This window comes from Scyliorhinus canicula, chromosome 2 (assembly GCF_902713615.1).
Source record: "Scyliorhinus canicula chromosome 2, sScyCan1.1, whole genome shotgun sequence".
NCBI classification, from domain to species: domain Eukaryota; kingdom Metazoa; phylum Chordata; class Chondrichthyes; order Carcharhiniformes; family Scyliorhinidae; genus Scyliorhinus; species Scyliorhinus canicula.
The window spans coordinates 166,033,001-166,053,736 of record NC_052147.1 but is presented as its reverse complement, the minus strand read 5'-3'; the positions used below and the strand labels follow the sequence as shown (position 1 = coordinate 166,053,736).

At 45.9% G+C, this 20,736-nt stretch overlaps 1 protein-coding gene across 2 annotated transcripts in view; it reads right to left on the bottom strand.

The window, feature by feature from the left end:
- idh1 (isocitrate dehydrogenase (NADP(+)) 1) overlaps positions 1-20,736 on the bottom strand; it is a 74,885-nt gene that overhangs the window by 30,941 nt on the left and 23,208 nt on the right. For both annotated transcript variants that reach the window (XM_038788694.1, XM_038788693.1), the window contains exons 2-3: positions 20,439-20,578; positions 16,456-16,747 (exon numbers count right to left, since the gene is read on the bottom strand). In XM_038788694.1, coding sequence (XP_038644622.1) covers positions 16,456-16,747; positions 20,439-20,563 — 417 coding nt within the window. In that variant the 5' untranslated portion in view covers positions 20,564-20,578. The remainder of the gene's footprint in view (positions 1-16,455; positions 16,748-20,438; positions 20,579-20,736) is intronic.

The following is a 20,736-nucleotide window of genomic DNA, read 5'->3' as shown; positions in this document are numbered from 1 at the left end:
CCCAATTGAAATGCAAATGACAGGTTAGCCTTTATTGCAAGAGGATTTCTGTAGTTGTATGGAGGCTTGGTGAGTCCACATCTGGAGTACTGTATGCAGTTTTGGTCTCTTTACCTATACTGGCCACAGAATAAGTGCAATGAAGGCTCACCAGACCAATCCCTAGGATGGTGGGATTGTTCTATCAGGAGGGATCAAGGAGACTGGGCTTGTATTCTCTGTAGTTTAGAAGAATGCGATCTGACCTCATTGGAGTGTACAAAATTCTTACAGGGTTCGAGACAATAAATGCAGGGCAGTATGTTTCTTTCCTTTGACTGGGGGTCGAGAACCAGGCAACACAATCTCAGTATAAGGGGTAGGCCATTTAGGACCAAGATGAGAAGCAATTTCTTCAGTCAGAGGATGGTAAATATTCTAAATTTTCTACTCTAGAGGGCAATGGAGACTCAATCATTGAGTATATTCAAAGCAAGGATCAATAGATTTCTAGATACCAATGACATTAAGGGTTAACAGAGATAGTACAGTAAGATGATATTGTGGTAGAAGATTAGTGATCCGTATGGAGGAACAGTCTAGAGGGGCTGAATGGCCTGCTCCTGCATCCCTATGTTCAATCATTTAAATTTAAATGCCACCAACTGCTGGTGGAATTTGAACTCAGGTCCCTAGAAGATTGGCATGAGCCTCTGGATTAATCATCCAGTGACATTAACACTTCGACACCGGCTACCCCTAAACCCTATCATGATGTCTCAGCAGCCTACAAGGAATGCAAGGCAACCATTTGAATTGTCACATCACACAAAAGCAAAAAGATGGCACTCTAGCATACTTTAACAAAATATTAGGGGCAGCACGGTAGCATTGTGGATAGCACAATCGCTTCACAGCTCCAGGGTCCCAGGTTCGATTCCGGCTTGGGTCACTGTCTGTGCGGAGTCTGTACATCCTCCCAGTGTGTGCGTGGGTTTCCTCCGGGTGCTCCGGTTTCCTCCCACAGTCCAAAGATGTGCAGGTTAGGTGGATTGGCCATGATAAATTGCCCTTAGTGTTGGGTGGGGTTACTGGGTTATGGGGATAGGGTGGAGGTGTTGACCTTGGGTAGGGTGCTCTTTCCAAGAGCCGGTGCAGACTCGATGGGCCGAATGGCCTCCTTCTGCACTGTAAATTCTATGATTCTATGATTCACCTGTGAATCCAGAGTGTAGCAAAGTACTCTTCTTAAATTTCAAACGAGTGTTTCTACATTGTTCTCCCCCTGCGCTGTCAGCTGAAATGGAGGCATGCTGCAGACCTTGATGTCCCATGGTTTCAATAACCTTGACAATCTGGCTACCTTAGGTTTGGAGAGCCCGGCAGATCCAGGGTCAGATACAGAAGGGCATGAACCTCATCTGTCATGACAATAATGCAGGAGTCAACTCTGATGGACCGACGCATTTCACCAATATGCTGGTATGCTGTTTCAGGCAATGTGCTGCTTGGCACCTATGTCATAGATTTCATAGAATTTACAGTGCAGAAGGAGGCCATTCGGCCCATCAAGTCTGCACCGGCCCTTGGAAAAGGCACCCTACCAAAGCCCACTTCTCCACCCTATCCCCGTAACCCAACCTAACCTTTTTGGACACTAAGGGCAATTTAGCGTGGCAAATCCACCTAACCTGCACATCTTTGGACTGTGGGAGGAAACCAGAGCACCCAGAGGAAACCCACGCAGACATAGGGACACGTGCAGACACCGCACAGACAGTGACCCAAGCCGGGAATCGAATATGGGACCCTGGAGCTGTAAAGCAATTATGCTAACCACTGTGCTACCATGCTGCCCTAGGTTGTCATTCTTTTCCTAGAAAGCTCACCCTCAATGCACAGCTACAAGGAAAGCAAAGTGTGGTGCATTACTTTCGCTGATGGCATGAAGTCATGAATCATCTTGTGGCACAGAAGCCAAGTTCAAGGGACCACCCCATGGTTGCCGACCTCCTCTGCAATCTACATCCAGACTTGCTTGGTCTCATGGGCAGGTGTCCTCCTTGCATCCCAGAGAAACAGGACCCACCGCCTCCCCTAAGCAGCCTGGAGGAGAACTTGCAGGAAGGCATCACTGTGTGCGACCTGGGATCTTCCCTCTGCCATTCCTTGACTGGCCTTCTTTCTCAGGGCTTCTACTAAGGTTTATTTTTGGTCAATACAATGTCAGTGATTGCTGGCCATCTTTTAAGTATAGTGCCACCACTTTCAGCGATGCCTCCTTTGCCCCCAGCAATTAATTGACCAGCCATCACAGAATTCCAGCCCTCAGCCCTCCTCCAATCCAAGCAGCAGTGAGTACTTAATAATAATCTTTATTGTCACAAGTAGGCTTACATTAACACTGCAATGAAGTTACGGTGCAAAGCCCCTAGTTGCCATATTCCAGCGCCTGTTTGGGTACACAAAGGGAGAATTCAGAATGTCCACATTACCTAACAGCACGTCTTCCAGGACTTGTGGGAGGGAACTGGAGCACCCGGAGGAAACCCATGCAGACACAGGGATAACATGCAGACCCCGCACAGACAGTGATCCAAGCCGGGAATCGAACCTGGGACTCTGGAGCTGTGAAGCAACAGTACTAACCACTTTGCTACCATGCAAACCTTCACCTTTGTGTGGCACCTGTAGAAGCAGATGATCACTGCCCTTGGCGGCTCATTTAACTTTGGCTTCGGCCTCAGCGATAGGCTCAGTCCAGTTCATACCAAGAGGGTTCCTCTCCCTCTTCCATCAGTTCCACCAACATCTCAGCGAAGCACGAGACCTGCAACCTTGCTGAAAAATTCAGCCCACTATCTTTGTACTGCAAGATAATTTTTTTATTTATTTTTTTTTAAAAAACATAGAATTTACAGTGCAGGAGGCCATTCGGCCCATCGAGTCTGCACCGGCTCTTGGAAAGAGCACCCTACTCAAGGTCAACACTTCCACCCTATCCCCATAACCCAGTAACCCCACCCAACACCAAGGGCAATTTTGGACACTCAGGGCAATTTATCATGGCCAATCCACCTAACCTGCACATCTTTGGACTGTGGGAGGAAACCGGAGCTCCCAGAGGAAACCCACGCACACACGGGGAGGATGTTCAGACTCCGCACAGACAGTGACCCAAGCCGGAATCGAACCTGGGACCCTGGAGCTGCGAAGCAATTGCGCTATCCACAATGCTACCGTGCTGCTAAGTATGGATACATCTTTGGTCTCTTCCTTCTGGAATACCTAAACCATCTTTCTGTTGAAGCATCATGCACTTTCTTAAATTAATCAATGTTCTAACCTCAACCTTCCTTTCTCACAAGCATTTTCAACTGTTGACCAAAAATACTTATGCTATTTAAATGAAGTTAAGTAGGAAAATGTTCCAAGATATAAGAGCAGAATACGATGAAAACTGATGTGAGGGAGGACATTTTGAGAAATTACTTGGTGCTGTCACCTCCTTTTAAGCCTTACTACCCAATCTCTTCCCTCTCAACTCTATTTACTAGAGGGTAAAATGAGAAGATGGAGATTAGCCTTGCTTTCTGCTCTTATTCTGAGTTTCCATAGCTAGGACTTCCCTGGAATTATTTTATTGCTCCATATGTGACTTCATTGCCTCTTAATATTATTTTTACAGACAGGTCATCCCACATGTATGCTACATTGTGCATACACCTTCATTTTGTGCACATTGTCACTGTACAAATATAATGGTAATGGGACAAGAAATGTTAAAAAGACAAACCTAAAGGCTTTGTGCCTTAATGCAGAGCAGTCACAAAAAGGTGGATGAATTGATCGCGCAAATAAATCTAAACGGGTATGATACAATCGGGATTATGGAGACATGGCTGCAGGGTGACCAGGGAAATAAATATCCAGGGGTATTCAGTATTTAGGAAGGACAGACAAAAAGGAAAAGGTACTGGGGTTGCATTGCTGATTAAAGAGGAAGCTAACATAATAGTGAGGAAGGATATTAGCTCTGACGATGTGGAATCTGTATGGCAAAGCTGAGGAACACCAAAAGGCAAAAAACATTAGTAGGGGTTGTATATAAACCCCCAAAAAATAGTGGTGTTGTTGAGGATGGCACTAAACAGGAAATTAGAAATGCATGCGATAAAGGACCATCTATAATTATTGGTGATCTTAATCTGCATATAGATTGGGCAAATCAAATTAGTAACAACAGCATGGATTAGGGTTGGTTTTCTGGACCAATACGTCGAGGAACCAATAAGAGAACAGGCCATCCTAGACAAAGTATTGTGTAATGAGAAGGGAATAATTGGCAATCTAGTTGTGCGAGGCCCCTTGGGGATGAGCGACCACAATATGATAGAATTCTTCATTCAAGATGAAGTGTGACATTGTTCATTCGGAGACTAACCTGAATAAAGAAAACTACGAGAGTATGAAGCATGAGTTGGCTAGGATGGATTGGGAAACATTACTTAAAGGGGAGATGGTGGATAAGCAATGACAAACATTCAAAGAGTGCATGGGTGAACTGTAACAACATTCCTGTCTGGCGCCAAAATAAAATGGGACGGGTGGCCAAACCATGACTTCCAGGGAAAACTAGGGATAGTATTAGATCCAAGGAAGAGGCATACAAATTAGCCAGAAATAACAGCAGACTTGATGATTGGGAGAAATTTAGAATTCAGCAAAGGAGGACCAAGGGATTGATTAAGACCATAAGACATAGGAGCAGAATTAGACCACTCGGCCCATAGAGTCTGCTCCGTCATTCAATCATGGCTGATATTTCTCTCATCCCATTCTACTGCCTTCTCCCCAGAAACCCTAATCCCCCTATTGATCAAAAACCTCTATATCTGTCTTAAAGACACTCAGTTATTTGGCCTCCACAGCCTTCTGCGGCTAAGAGTTCCACAGATTCACCACACTCTGGCTGAAGAAATTCCTCCTCATTTGTTTTATAGGATCGTCCCTTTAGTCAGAGATTGTGTCCTCTGCTTCTAGTTTTTCCTACAAGTGGAAACATCCTCTCCACACCCACTCTATCCAGGTCACGTAGTATCCTGTAAGTTTCAATGAGATCCCCCCTCATCTTTCTAATGTCCAACGAGTACAGACCGAGTCCTCAACCGTTCCTCATACGACAAGCTCTTCATTCCAGGTTAAGAAGGGGAAAATAGAGTGCGAGAGTAAGCTTGCAATGAACATAAAAACTGACTGTAAAGGTTTTCATAGTTATATGAAGAGAAAAGGATTGGTGAAGACAACGTAAGTCACTTACAGTCAGAAACAAGGGAATTTCTAATGGGGAACAAAGAAATGGTGACCAACTAAATACACATTTTGGTTCTGTCTTCACAAAGGAGGACACAAATAGCACACAAGAATTATTGGGTAAGATAGAATTAGTGAGAGGGAGGAACTGAAGGAAATCAATATTAGTAGGAAAGTGGTGCTGGAGATATTGATGGGATAGAAGGTCAATAAATCCCCAAAGCCTAACAATTTACATCCCAGAGTACTTCAGGAAGTGGTTTGGAACAAGTGGAAGCATTGGTGTCATCTTCCAAGGGTCTATAAACTCTGGAATAGTTTCTACAGATTGGAGGCTAACGAATGTAACTCCACTTTTTAAAAAATGGAGGGAAAGAAAAAACAGGGAATTCTAGACCAGTCAGCTGGCATCGGTAGTGGGGAAAGTGCTCGAGTCCATATTCAAAGCTTTAATAACAGAGCACTTGGAAAACAGTGGCGATGTCAGACAGAGTCAGCGTGAATTTAAGAAAAGGAAATAATGTTTGACAAATCTACTGGAATTCTTCGAGGATGTAACTAATAGAGTTTATGTAGTAGAGTTGATGAGTGGAAGCCAGTGGATGAGGTTTATTTGGACTTTCAGAAGGTTTTTGCCAAACTCCTACATCAGAGATTAATGGGTAGTCTATTGAAATGGATAAAAAAAAAGAAACAAGTTGCCAGACAGGAAACAAAGAGTAGGAATAAATGGGTCTTCAAATGGCAGGCAGTGTCAAGTGGGGTACCGCAGAAATCGGTGCTGGGACCCCAGCTATTCACAATATATATTAATGATTTAAATGAGGGAACTAAATGTAATATCTCCAAATTTACAGATGACACAAAGCTGGGTGGGATGATGAGCTGTGAGGAGGATGCAGAGATGCTTCAGTATAATTTGTACAAGCTAAGCGAGTGAGCAAGTGCATGGCAGATGCAATATGACGAGAATAAATGTGATGTGATCTACTTTGGTAGCAAAAACAGGACGGCAGATTATTATCTGAATGGCTACAAATTAAGAGAGGAGAATAAATTGAGAGAGACCTGGGTGTCCTCTCACACCCAATTACTGAAGGTAAGCCTGCTGGGTGCAGGAGACGGTAAAGAAGGCAAATAGTATGCTGGCCTTCATAGCGAGAGGAGTACAGGAGCAGGGATATCTTGCTGACAATATACAGGACCTTGGCAAGGCCACACCTGGAATATTATGTGCAGTTTAATCTGAGGAAGGATGTTCTTGCTATAGTGGGTGTGCAGAGAAGGTTTACCAGACTGATTCCTGGGATGGTGGGACTGATATAGGAGAGATTGAGTCGGTTAGGATTATATTCACTGGAGTTCAGAAGAATGATGGAGGACCTCATAGAAACCTATAAGTTTAACAGGACTAGACAGGGTAGATGCAGGAAGGACATTCTCAATGGTGGGAAAGTTCAGAACCCTGGTCACAATCTGAGGATAAGTGGTAAACCATTTAGGACTGAGAGGAGGAGAAAAATCTTCACCCAGAGAGTGGTGAACCTGTGCAATTCTCTACCACAGAAAGCAGTTGGGGCCAAAACAGTGTTGGTTTTCAAGATGGAGTTATAAATAGCTTTTGGGGCTAAAGGGATCTAAGAATATGGGAGGCAAAGCAGGAATTGGTTACTAAATTGGATGATCAGCCATGATTATATTGAATGGCAGAGCAGACTCGAAGGGCCGAATGGCCTACTCCTGTTCCTATTTTCTGTGCTCCAATGTTTCTATAACATCCAGCCTTACCTCAGGAAAAGTAAATTATATTCAGAGGATGAAGAAAGAGAAAAAAAAGGTAAGAAACGAGGCAAGTCAAAAAAGGTAAAATGACAAGGAAGCAGAAACAGTAAAAATGAAAATTAGGCAAGAGAGAAATAAAGAAGCAAAGAGAAAATAAAGTTCAAAAGGGAAATACAGGATGATGCAAACTATGGAGAAAATTAGAGAAAAAGATTAAAGTGGGGAAAAATATTTTAAGAATGAGTATTTCTAAGTAAAAATCAGATCAATTAAACTAAATGTGCAGTGATTTTAAATGTTAGATATATTGAAAGTAGGTTTGCATAAGGACTAAAATTTACACTATTTATGTAAAACTGACATCAATCACTGGATTTGTTGCCCTCATCTCCATTTTGATTGCACAATATACAAATTTGGCTCTACAATTATTTTGGCACAACAGGATCTCTTGTATACTGTTGCAAGATATTTTGCAGATTCTGCATATATAATCAATATTTTCTGCAAGTATTCAACACAAAGTTTAGATCTACTATTAAATTGTGCCTGTCCACACTTTACCAAAAGATACAAGTAGTAAATAACAATGCACTATTTATTTCAAATGACTTTTTCATAAATGTAAAACTTGGCAGGTAATGTATTTCCATTTTTGCCATCTTTGTACAGGTATCCCTATTGTCTGTACATGGCGAAAGCAATTACCCATTCCACACAACCAAAAGTAAAAACAAAGATTTCAAACTGTTTAGAAATGATTTGCAAAGTAGATATTGGAAGTTGTGCTTAAAGGGTAATAAGTACAAAGAGTGGTCTCCCTAGTTTTCAAACTTTATCCAAAATACTGCATTTTACTGATATTTACAATTATTACACAAAGAAAACAACAACACATGGAAATGAGGATGGGAAAGGGAAAGAGGGGAACTTTCAATATGAAGTGATCACTCTTCACTTTTCATTTAATATGGGAACAGATTGGTGACTTCCGGTTGCGGCTATGCGGAGCTAAGCCGCACGTTCGGCAGCTCCCGCTATTTAGGGACTTTTGGGCCGTTTCGAGGGCCCCAAACGGAGCTGTTGCTACGTATCCCGGTGGGGGAAGGTGCCTGGAAGAACTTGCCCCACACTATATGGTGAAAAAGGCTGCAGAAACGCCCCAAAAAAAATGGGGGAAGAAAAACAAAATGGCGGCCGGCGCAACACCCGAGGACTGGTGGAAGTGGGCACAGGAGCAACAGGCTTCGCTCCTACGTTGTTTTGCTGAGCTGAAGGCTGAGCTGCTGGACTCCATGAATGCAACTACGACCAAGCTGCTTGGGACCCAGGCGGCACAGGAGGAGTCTATTCGGGAGTTGCAGCAGCAGGCCGTTGAAAGAGAGGAGGAGGCCATGGTCCTCGTTGGGAAACTGGAGTTGCACTTCATAAAAAGTGGCAGGACCGCTTGGAGGAGCTGGACGTTCGCACGAGGCAAAAGAATCTGAGGATCCTGGGCCTGGCGGAGGGGCTGGAGGGGTCGGATCTCCCGGCGTATGTGACCACGATGTTGAGCTCGTTGATGGGAGCGGGGTCCTTCCATTTGCCCCTGGAGCTCGAGGGAGCGCACAGAGTGATGGCCAGGAGGTCCAAGGCAGGTGAGCCCCCGAGGGCGGTGCTGGTGCGGTTCCACCGATTCAGTGACCGGGAGTGTGTGCTGCGCTGGGCCAAGAAAGAGAGGAGCAGTAAATGGGAGAATTCGGTAGTGAGGATCTACCAGGACTGGAGTGCGGAAGTGGCTAAGCGGCGGGCCGGGTTCAACCGGACGAAGGCGGTGCTTCATGCTAAGCAGGTCAGGTTTGGAATGCTGCAGCCTGCGCGCCTGTGGGTGACATACAAGGACCGGCACCATTACTTCGAGTTCCCGGAGGAGGCGTGGGCCTTTGTACAGGCGGAGAAGCTGGACTTGAACTAGGGCCTGGGAACATACTTTGGCCGGTGTTGTTTCCGCTGTGGCTGTTTTGTTCCAACTGTTTCAACTTCGACATGTGTGTTATGTATGCTGGTTTTCTTTTTGCTCTGTTTACGGGAGGGTTTGTCTGTTGGGTATGGTTGTGGGGTAGGTGGGGAGTGTTGGGGGTTTGTGTTCTATATGTTCTCTTCTGTACGGGGCTGGGGATTGAGGGGAAACTGGATTTTGGGGAACTGCGTCAGAAGGGTGGGGTGTGGCAGTGTGAAAGCGCGGGCTTTCCTCTGGTCTCCCGCGCTGCGGGGCAGGGGGGTGGAGCATGCGATGGGGGCAGGGCCTCTACAGGTCTTTTTTCCTGCGCTGCAGCAATGCCAAGGAGGTGTGGCAAGAGGGGGATGACCCCAAGCCGGGAGGGGATAGGTTTTGGCGGGAGCTGCCGGGGTCAGCAGAAGTCAGCTGACTCACGGAAGTACCATGGAGGGTGCGTCGCGGCTAGGAGGGGTCCTAGCCTGGGGGGGGGGGGGGGGAATACCAGGTTGCTGCTGGAACGACTAGGAAGGAGCCGATGGGGGCCGGGGGGGAAGAGGAGAGGCGCTATCGCCATGGGGAACGGGTCGAGCGGGGTGTGCTGGCCTGGGGCGAACATCTGCCAAGCTATGGCTAGTCGGCAGGGGGCGGGTTGCCCTCTGATCCGGCTGATTACCTGGAACGTGAGGGGGCTGAACGGGCCGGTTAAGAGAACCAGGGTGGTCTCCCATCTAAGGGGGTTGAAGGCGGACGTGGCTATGCTCCAGGAGACCCACCTGAAGGTGGCGGACCAGATCCGTCTGAGGAAGGGGTGGGTGGGGCAGGTTTATCATTCAGGATTGGACGCGAAGAACCGGGGGTGGCGATTCTAGTGGGGAAGAGGGTGGCGTTTGAGGCGGCTGAGGTGGTGTCGGACAAGGAGGGCAGATATATCATGGTGAGGGGTAGGCTGCAGGGAGAGAAGGTGGTGCTGGTGAACGTATATGCCCCGAATTGGGATGATGCTGGCTTCATGAGGCGATTGTTGGGCCGCATCCCGGGCCTGGAGGCAGGGGGCCTGATCATGGGGGGAGATTTTAACACAGTGCTGGATCCCACACTGGACCGGTCCAGTTCAAGGACGGGTAGGAGACCGGCGGCGGCCAAAGTGCTGAGGGGATACATGGACCAGATGGGAGGGGTGGATCCCTGGAGGTTTGGGAGACCGAGAGCGCGGGAGTATTCCTTTTTCTCTCATGTCCATAGGGTTTATTCCCGGATAGACTTTTTTGTCCTGAGCAGGGGATTGATCCCGAGGGTGCAGGATGCCGAGTATTCGGCCATAGCGATTTCGGACCATGCCCCGCACTGGATTGATCTGGAGATGGGGGAGGCACGGGACCAGCGCCCGCTCTGGCGCCTGGATGTGGGGATGCTGGCGGAGGAGGAGGTGTGTAAGAGGGTTCGGAGAAGCATTGAGGGGTATCTGGATACCAATGATACGGGGGAGGTCCAGGTGGAGATGGACTGGGAGGCTCTGAAAGCAGTGATCCGGGGGGGAGCTGATCTCCATCCGGGCCCACAGGGAAAGGAGGGAGAGGAAGGAGAGGGAGAGACTGGTGGGAGAGCTTCTGGAGGTGGACAGGAGATATGCGGAGGCACCGGAGGAAGGGTTGCTGGGAGAACGGCGCAGGTTGCAGGCCAATTTTGACTTGTTGACCACCAGAAAGGCGGAAACACAGTGGAGGAGGGCGCAGGGCGCGGTATATGAGTATGGAGAGAAGGCGAGCAGGATGTTGGCGCATCAGCTCCGTAGGCGAGATGCGGCTAGGGAAATTGGGAGAGTGAAGGATGGGGGTGGAAATGTAGTGCAGAAGGGGACAGAAGTAAACGGGGTCTCTAGGGACTTTTACGAGGGATTGTACCGGTCGGAACCTCCGAGGGGGAGAGAGGGGATGGAGAGCTTCATGAACAGGCTATGTTTCCCAAGGGTTCAAGAGAGGCTGGTTGAGGGGCTGGGGGCGCCGATAGAGTTGGAGGAGCTAGTCAGGGGGAATCGGGCAAATGCAGTCAGGTAAGGCCCCGGGGCCGGACGGGTTCCCGGCAGAATTTTACAAAAAATATGCGGACCTGGTGGGTCCCCTGCTGGTGCGAACTTTCAATGAGGCGTGGGAGGGGGGGGGCTTTGCCCCCGACAATGTCGCGGGCACTGATCTCTTTGATCCTAAAAACGGGATAAGGACCCCTTGCAGTGCGGATCATATAGGCCTATCTCACTCCTTAACGTAGACGCTAAGTTGGGCAGCACGGTGGCCTAGTGGTTAGCACAACCGCCTCACGGCGCTGAGGTCCCAGGTTCGATCCCGGCTCTGGGTCACTGTCCGTGTGGAGTTTGCACATTCTCCCCGTGTCTGCGTGGGTTTCGCCCCCACAACCCAAAAATGTGCAGAGTAGGTGGATTGGCCATGCTAAATTGCCCCTTAATTGGAAAAAATAATTGGGTAATCTAAATTTTAAAAAAAAACGTAGACGCTAAGTTGCTGGCGAAGATCCTGGCTACCAGGATAGAGGATTGTGTGCCAGAGGTAATTCATGAAGATCAGACAGGGTTTGTCAAGGGGCGGCAGCTCAACGCGAATGTGCGGAGACTGCTCAATGTTATCATGATGCCGGCAGTGGAGGGGGAGGCGGAGATAGTGGTGGCGCTGGATGCAGAGAAGGCGTTTGATAGAGTTGAGTGGGGGTACCTGTGGGAGGTGCTGGGGAGGGATTCATCAAATGGGTGAGGCTGCTTTACGCGGCGCCGATGGCGAGTGTAGTCACAAATGGAAGGAGATCGGAGTATTTTAGGCTTTATCGTGGGACCAGGCAGGGGTGTCCCCTGTCCCCCCTGCTCTTTGCACTGGCGATTGAACCGCTGGCCATGGCGTTGAGGGAGTCAGGGAAGTGGAGGGGTCTGGTGCGGGGGGGGGGGGGGGGGGGGAGGAGGAGGAGCACCGGGTATCGCTGTATGCGGACGACCTGCTGTTATATGTGGCGGACCCAGAGGGGGGAATGCCGGGGGTGATGGAACTGTTAGCGGAATTTGGGGGCTTCTCGGGCTAAGCTGAACTTAGGAAAGAGCGAAGTATTTGTAGTGCACCCGGGAGATCAGGAGGACGGAATTGGGAGGCTCCCCTTCAGGAGGGCAGTGAAGAGTTTCAGGTACCTGGGGGTGCAGGTGGCCAGGAGTTGGGGGGCTCTTCATAAGCTTAACTTCACCAGACTAGTGGAACAGATGGAGGAGGAATTTAAAAGGTGGGACATGGTGCCGCTATCGTTGGCGGGCAGAGTGCAATCCGTCAAAATGACGGTTCTCCCGAGGTTCTTGTTCCTCTTCCACTGCTTGCCCATCTTTATCCCTCGGGCCTTTTTTAAAAGGGTGACCAGCAGCATCATGGGATTTGTTTGGGCGCATGGCACCCCGAGGGTGAAGAGGGTCTTCTTGGAGCGGAGTAGGGATGGGGGGGGGCTGGCGTTGCCCAACCTCTCGGGGTACTACTGGGCGGCCAACGTGTCGATGGTGCGTAAGTGGGTGATGGAGGGGGAGGGGGCAGCATGGAAACGGATGGAGAGAGCGTCCTGTGGGGATACAAACCTGGGGGCCCTGGTAACGGCGCCGTGGCCGCTCCCTCCCAGGAGGTATACCACGAGTCCGGTGGTGGCGGCTACCCTCAAGATTTGGGGGCAGTGGAGGCGACATAGGGGAGAAGGGGGGGGCTCGATGGAGGCTCCGTTAAGGGGGAACCATAGGTTCGTCCCGGGGAACATGGATGGGGGATTTCAGGGATGGTATAGAGCGGGCATTAGACAGCTGAAGGACCTGTTTATCGACGGAAGGTTTGCGAGCCTGGGGGAGTTGGAGGAGAAATTTGGGCTCCCGCCGGGAAACATGTTTAGACATCTGCAGGTAAAGGCATTTGCTAGACGGCAGGTGGAGGGATTCCCTGCGCTCCCCGCGAAGGGGGTGAGTGACAGGGTGCTCTCGGGGGTCTGGGTCGGGGAGGGGAAGATATCCGATATCTACAAGCTTATGCAGGAGGTGGAAGAGGCGTCAGTAGAGGATCTGAAAACGAAGTGGGAGGGGGAAACTGGGGGAACAGATCGAAGACAGGACATGGGCTGATGCCCTGGAGAGGGTAAATTCTTCCTCCTCGTGTGCGCGGCTTAGCCTCATCCAATTCAAGGTGCTGCATAGGGCCCACATGACTGGGACGAGGATGAATAGGTTCTTTGGGGGTGAAGATAGGTGTGCCAGGTGCTCGGGGAGTCCAGCGAACCATGCCCATATGTTCTGGGCATGCCCGGCATTGGAGGAGTTCTGGAAGGGGGTGGCGAGGACGGTGTCAAGGGTGGTGGGATCCAGGGTCAAGCCAGGATGGGGACTCGATCTTTGGGATTGGGGTAGAGCCGGGAGTGCAGGAGGCGAAAGAGGCCGGTGTGCTGGCCTTTGCGTCTCTAGTAGCCCGGCGAAGGATTTTGCTACAGTGGAAGGACGCGAGGTCCCCAAGCGTGGAGACCTGGATCAATGACATGGCGGGCTTCATTAAGCTTGAGAAGGTTAAATTTGCCCTGAGAGGATCGGTGCAAGGGTTCTTTAAACGGTGGCAACCTTTCCTCGACTTTCTGGCTCAACGATAGGGTACTGGGACAGTAGCAGCAGCAACCCGGGGGGGTGGGGGGGACGTTGATTATGTTGGCTTATTTTATTTAAATTTGATTTATCTAATTTTAATTTATGGTTAAGTTCTCTTGTTGGGGGGTGTGGGGTGGGAGAGTGTGATACATGTGATGTTACGGTATGGGGGGAATTGTGGGTGTTATGGGGCTGTTAGTTGCATATTACTGCTTTTTGCTATACTTGTTGTTATATTTTTATATTTTCTGTAAAAAATTCCAATAAAAATTATTTAAAAAAAAAAATATGGGAACAGATTTTAAACACATGTCTTAACGTGAGAAAATTACAATTTCCTTCCTTTTGAAAACCATCATATTGACTACTGTCATGGTTCCATTGATTAATCCATAAGACAGTGTTTCCAACTAGTCCAGTTGCCAATTTGAAGACATCCAACGTAATAAAAGCAAATACTAGTTGAGTTTTATGTTGCTCACATCCAGATTTACATCTATGCCAGTCCAAAGCATCGGGTTTTCAATTAATCAATAAAGTTATATGAAATGTGCTCATAATCTAGGTAATCACAGCATCAAAGGAAGGGTTCGCCAGTCGGCAGGGGGCACGTTCGCCAGTCGGCGGGGGGCGTGTTCGCCAGGTTCGCCAGTCGGCAGGGGGCGGGTTCGCCAGTCTGCAGGGGAGGGGTTCACCAGTCTGCAGGGGAGGGGTTCACCAGTCTGCAGGGGCTAAGGGAGACGGTAGAGCTGCCGAAGGGGAGTGAGTTCAGGTATCTGCAGGTTAGGAACTTTGTGCGAAAGGTCTGGAGGGCGTTCCCTAGGTTGCCAGGATACACCCTGCTGGAGCGACTGCTGCTCCCGGATGTGGAAGGGGAGGGAAGATTTGGCGATATATGCAAGTGGCTGGCGGAGCAGGGAAGCAAACGGGTGGTGAAGATCAAGGAGAAATGGGAAGCGGAGTTGGGAGGGGAGATCAACTGGGGAGTATGGAGTGATGCACTGCGTAGGGTATATGGGACCTCATGTGCAAGGATGAGCCTGACACAGTTTAAGGTGGTGCACAGGGTGCATTTAACTCGGGTGAGAATGAGTGGGTTCTTTCAGGGGGCAGATGAGTGTGAGAGGCGTGGGCAGGGGCCAGCAAATCACACATACATGTTTTGGGGTTTAGTAAAATTGGGAAGGTTCTGGGCGGGAGTGTTTGCAGTCTTAGCCAGGATTGTGGAGGAGGAGGGGGCGATTTTTGGGGTCTCAGAGAAGCTGGAGCTCATGGAGAGGAGGAGGCCGATGTCGTTGCCTCTCTGACTGCACGGCGGCGAATTATGCTGGAGTGGCGGTCGGCATCGCCACTGGGGGTAGCAGCTTGGTTGGGTGACCTGTACGATTTCCTGCGATTAGAGAACATTAGAGAAGATCTGAGGAAAGGTGGGGGATGTTTGTAGTGTTTGAGGGGCTGTTCGTCGCGGGGGAGGGCGGTGTGAAAAAGAGGAAACATCTGTAGACTGTATAGTTGATTGTAGGGAAGCATGTTTCCGGGGTGTTTCATTGTGACCTGTTTTGATAAATGTTTGTAATAAATGACAGCTAACAACTAGCAAAGAATCAAAATGGCATGTTTCCGTAGGTAATTGATTCTCCCATCTCCATATAAATCAAAGAAGACATGTGTCTCGTACTGATAAACTTAGATTAAATCCATTAATCTAACCATGAACTGATCTGTGTCCTATTTTGATTACATTTATTACCAAGCCATAAAGGAAAAAAAGAGAAAAGTTTACTGGTAGCAGACCTATTCACACTGGAGATTTATTTAAGCAGCACGGTAGCATAGTGGTTAGCTTAATGGCTTCACAGCTCCAGGGTCCTAGGTTGGATTCCCAGCTGGGTCACTTCTGTGCGGAGTCTGCACATTCTACGTTCTCCCCTTGCCTGCGTGGGTTTTCTCCGGTTTCCTCCCACAGTCCAAAGATGTGCAGGTTAGGTGGATTGGCCATGCAAAATTGCCCTTGGTGTCAAAAAAAAGGTTAAGTGTGTTATGGGGATAGGGTGGATAGGTGGGCTTGTGTAGGGTGCTCTTTGTAAGGGCTGGTGCAGACTTGATGGGCCAAAAGGCCTCCTTCTGCACTGTAAATTCTATGAGTAATTACAGTGCAGGAATGATATCTGTACTCACCTTTATTTGAAATAAAAAGTGTTTAACTAAAAAGGTTTTTCTGATGAATGTGATCCATTTTGGTTACACCTGAACAGATGCTCCAATTGTTTTACCAGAACATCACTAAGCTATCACAACTTTAGTTCCAGGTCGGTAAATGAGATAGTATTGCTGTCAAATATTCAGAACCCAAGAGGTACTTTCTTTGACACCCTGGTGTTGTTGCATAACATACTAATACTGGAAGGGTCACCATACTTTCCAACCATTAGAAAGCCGAATGGGTCATTGAAGACAATCTAATGTAGATTGCGCCAGAAGAGGAAATTAAGGAACCGAACAAAACTTAAGTCTGTTTTCAATCATTGGTTACAACCAGACCTTGGTAAAAATTCAGGGGCAAATGATGCATATTCTTCAGCCAACAATGTTCAAAACACTAAACCAGGTAGCACTTAAAATATATGCAGTTAATGACCAAGGTCTCAAAAACAAAAAAGAGCTTCAAAGGTTTTCAAAATAACTTACTGTAACATAGTTCTTTTATAAAGAAATTTAAAAGCACGGCAACAAAATTGTTATTTCATCTTACTTGGTCACCATATGCATGACGTCCAATGATAATTGGCTTGATCCAGCCAGATACCAGTTTAGGAATATTCTCACAGATGATTGCTTCACGAAATACTGTGCCGCCAAGTATGTTGCGGATAGTCCCGTTTGGTGATTTCCACATTTCCTTTAACTTGAATTCCTTCACTCTGCTCTCGTCAGGAGTAATGGTGGCACATTTTATTCCTACGTTATATTTTTTAATAGCGTCAGCAGCATCGATAGTCACTTGATCATTCGTAGCATCGCGGTTCTCAATTCCCAAGTCATAACTTAAATGAAAAACAAGGTTAATTCATGACTCTATTTTTTAATAAAGGTCTGTTTGAAACATATTTGATATTAACGTTAATTTTTTCTAAAATAATATTTCTATACTTCGCATTTAAAAGTGCACAGGATTAAAATGTATTACTGCTTCAATAAAACACATTCAAGGCAGTTACAAATTTATGAAAAAGAACTTCAGCATCCATTCAAATTACTGAATTTTCTAGTTGAGACTGAGTTTTGAAGTTAATCCACAAACTGAAAACTAAAAGGGAAATTCTCACTTTCTATCCACAATTAGATAGTGTTCCAGAAAAACGTCTCCAAGACCCAGGTTGCAGCACTAAAATTTTAGATTTATTGAAAACATTCATTTCTGTGTACTACATATCTAAAAGAAAACATTTCACAGGACAAAAGGTTTTGAGAATTTTTGTGTGTGTGGAAACAGGGAGGGCAAAAAACCCTGAAACCAGGAGCTTAGCACAGGTTTAATCTTAAATTTACAATTATTTTACTTTTCTTCTAGTTAATAAGCCATTACATATAAAACTATTTATTCTTTTCTTCATACAGGCATGAGATTTCATAAGTGGACAGCCACTAGTCTCCTACGAGGCTGCCTCCAAACACCCAGTGTGCACTCAAAAACCCACAATTTTTATATTGGCTGCTGTCATGGTTCTATTGATTAACCCATAAGACAGTGTTTCCGACTAGTCCAGTTGCCAATTTGAAGGCATCCAACATAATAAAAGCAAATTCTAGTTGGAGTTTTATGTTGCTCACTTCCAGATTTACATCTATGCCAGTCCAAAGCATTGGGTTTTCAGTTAATCAATAAAGTTATATGGAATGTGCTCAGAATCTAGGTAATCATAGCATCCAACCAGCAAAGAATCAAAATGGCATGTTTCCATAGGCAAGTGACTGTAACTTTTACTTTCTTGCACCTTCAACTTCTCCATCAAGAACTGTCATTTTATTTATGCACTGTCAGATACACGTCATCTTACTCACTACACACAAAATACTCTGTCATCTGCTTATTTTTATATAAGTGAAGACAGTATCTCTTATCTAATGAGATAGCAGCTATCTTTTCCCTCAGAGATATGTCATTTCATGCACTGCTTGAATCACAACTCACTTGTGATAGTATAGGTTATGGCGGCCTTCTTGTTTGTTTTGCATACCTTCACACACTCCTTTTCCTTTGGAGAATAGTGAGGAAATCTGTAAATCCTCTACCACTATCAACCTCTTTGGCCATGTCATGAAACACACCTTCCATGGACATGAAGTCCTTAAGTGGGACTGAGTCTTCTGGCTCAGAAGTGGAGCACTACCTAAGTGTGCCACAATTCTTCCAGGGCAATCTTCTACAATGGCTTCATTCCGTTCAGTGGTCATCCATCCTTAAACCAGCCTGCGGGCTGAGCCAGAGATTATCAAACCACTATAAGCAAATCTAAACAGCTAATCATAATTTTGAAAATAAAGAACTTGTACTATACACCAACTTCCATAGAAAATACTATGTCATCCATCTTCCTATTCAAAGAAAGAAAAACATAATTCAAGAGCAGAAGCAGAACAAATTCTCCAGATTTATCTAACCACAATTCCTACAGCATTAAATGGCAATACTGGTTATGTAATCTCCCCATCTTTTAAATATTTTTCCCATTTCCAACCTCTATCCCAAAAAAACTAATTCTTTGAGATTCTTACCCAAACTCAACTCTATTGCAATAAGCACTCGAGAGTAAAAAACACATTTAGCAAAATAGCACATTATATAGCTGGGCTACAGAATTTAAGACTGAATATACTCATACCGAGGATTCTAATTTTATTGCATCTTAATTGGCTGGCTAGCTATTCAACTTTACAAATTGTAGTCTCCTCTTATTTTCATTGGCAATTCAGTTCAAAGAGATAGTAGGTTAAACCCAAATTCTCAAAAATACACAGTAATTCCATAACACTCAAATTCCAATAGTATACATGATGTAGTCAAGTTTCTATTACAAGAAAGAGACAACTTTTTACTTTTGTTACAATTTTATTTTCTGAATTTCCAAATACTTCAAGAAAATAGGTATGCATCATCGTTATGTTTAAAATAAAGTCTAACAACTGCAAAGAATCACTAACACATATTTGTTAAACTTTCCTATGAAACACAGGCTAGGTTTACCAATTAACGGAAGTCAGTTGCTTGTAGGGAAATTATATAAACCTTACTCACCAGTTAATAATTTGATGCACCAATCAGATTAACTGATGTGGTACAGAGCTATAAAGGCTCATGTTCGATTCTTACTTTGTATGGAGTTAGCAAACGTCAACTAGGATAGTATGGTATGGTTGGGGAAAGGAACAGATGTTACAATTAGCCTTATTGCATCAAAATTATGGAAAGACACCACATCAGTTGTGATCTACTACTTATTCCTTTCTTGTAACACATAAAAAAAGTGCGCTGTATGTGGATATCAGGGGACAGTAAGAATGAAGCTCAGCTGTAATAACAGTAAAAGTTTCTGAAAATACCATCTGACATGGTTCATGCTAAAACGGCTTGTCAATAGCTTTGGTACTCAGCAGTATTCACCACTCAGGAAAAGTGTAGACACAAATGAAGAAAACAATCATTTATTCAAGTACATATACTTCATATTATCTTGCACATACTCGGGGAATTCAGAAAACATTTAATGGCACATTTGGGGCACCACGGTAGCATTGTGGATAGCACAATTGCTTCACAGCTCCAGGGTCCCAGGTTCGATCCCGGCTTGGGTCACTGTATGTGCGGAGTCTGCACATCCTCCCTGCGTGTGTGTGGATTTCCTCCGGGTGCTCCGGTTTCCTCCTACAGTCCAAAGATGTGCAGGTTAGGTGGATTGGCCATGATAAATTGCCCTTAGTGCCCAAAATTGCCCTTAGTGTTGGGTGGGGTTACTGGGTTATGGGGATAGGGTGGAGGTGTTCGTTGACCTTGGATAGGCTGCGCTTTCCAAGATCTGGTACAGACTCGATGATCCAAATGGTCTCCTTCTGCACTGTAAATTCTATGAAAAAAATTCTATGAAAACATGCTCAAAAGCTAAACATGATAAAGTTTAGTGTTTATTTAAAATTGGGGAAGAATTACTGCATCAGTAAGTATTTTCAGTAACTCAGTGATTCAGCAATTTTTCAAGGTTTACTCTGTATGTTAACTTAAGTGCCTCAGCCAGACAGTGAATTGTACACCAATCAGCATTCCATGTTGCATGAAATAGCAACAGAAAGAAGTTTTTTTTTAATTTAAAGTACCCAATTATTTTTTTTCCAATTTTGGGGCAATTTAGCACGGCCAATCCACCTACCCTGCACATCTTTGGGTTGTGGGGGTGGGACCCACACATACACAAGGAGAATGTATAAACTCCACACAGTGACCGGGATCGAACCCACACCCTCGGTGCTGTGAGGCAGCAGTGCTAACCATTGCGCAACCATGCCATCCATTGAAAGAAGTTACTAGTTAAAAGTACAACACCATATTCATTTTCGTTAAGTTACAAAATGCAGGAATAGAATGTTCGAAGCCAAATGTGAATATTATTCACTTTTTTTTGAGCCAATATAAAAATTCAATTAATACAAGCCACGTATTTTTAATCTTTTTTAAATTACAACCTGTGTAGGTCTATCTCCATATAAGGGAAGAGGAGTTTCTCTTTGATCAGCTCCCATATAACTCTTGTCATCTCATCCCCTTTCATTTCCACCACAGAACCAACTTTGATCTTTTTGCATGACATCTTTTTGTTTTGTTTCTGCAGAAAAGAAATAGCCATTGATGACATAATAATCAATTTGGAGTATTTTCTCCTAACAGTAGCGTGCATCAACACAAATCTCTGTTAATCATTAAATTTAGGTACTGTACTAACCTAGTAAGATCAATCTTGACAAATCAGATATCAAATTTCAT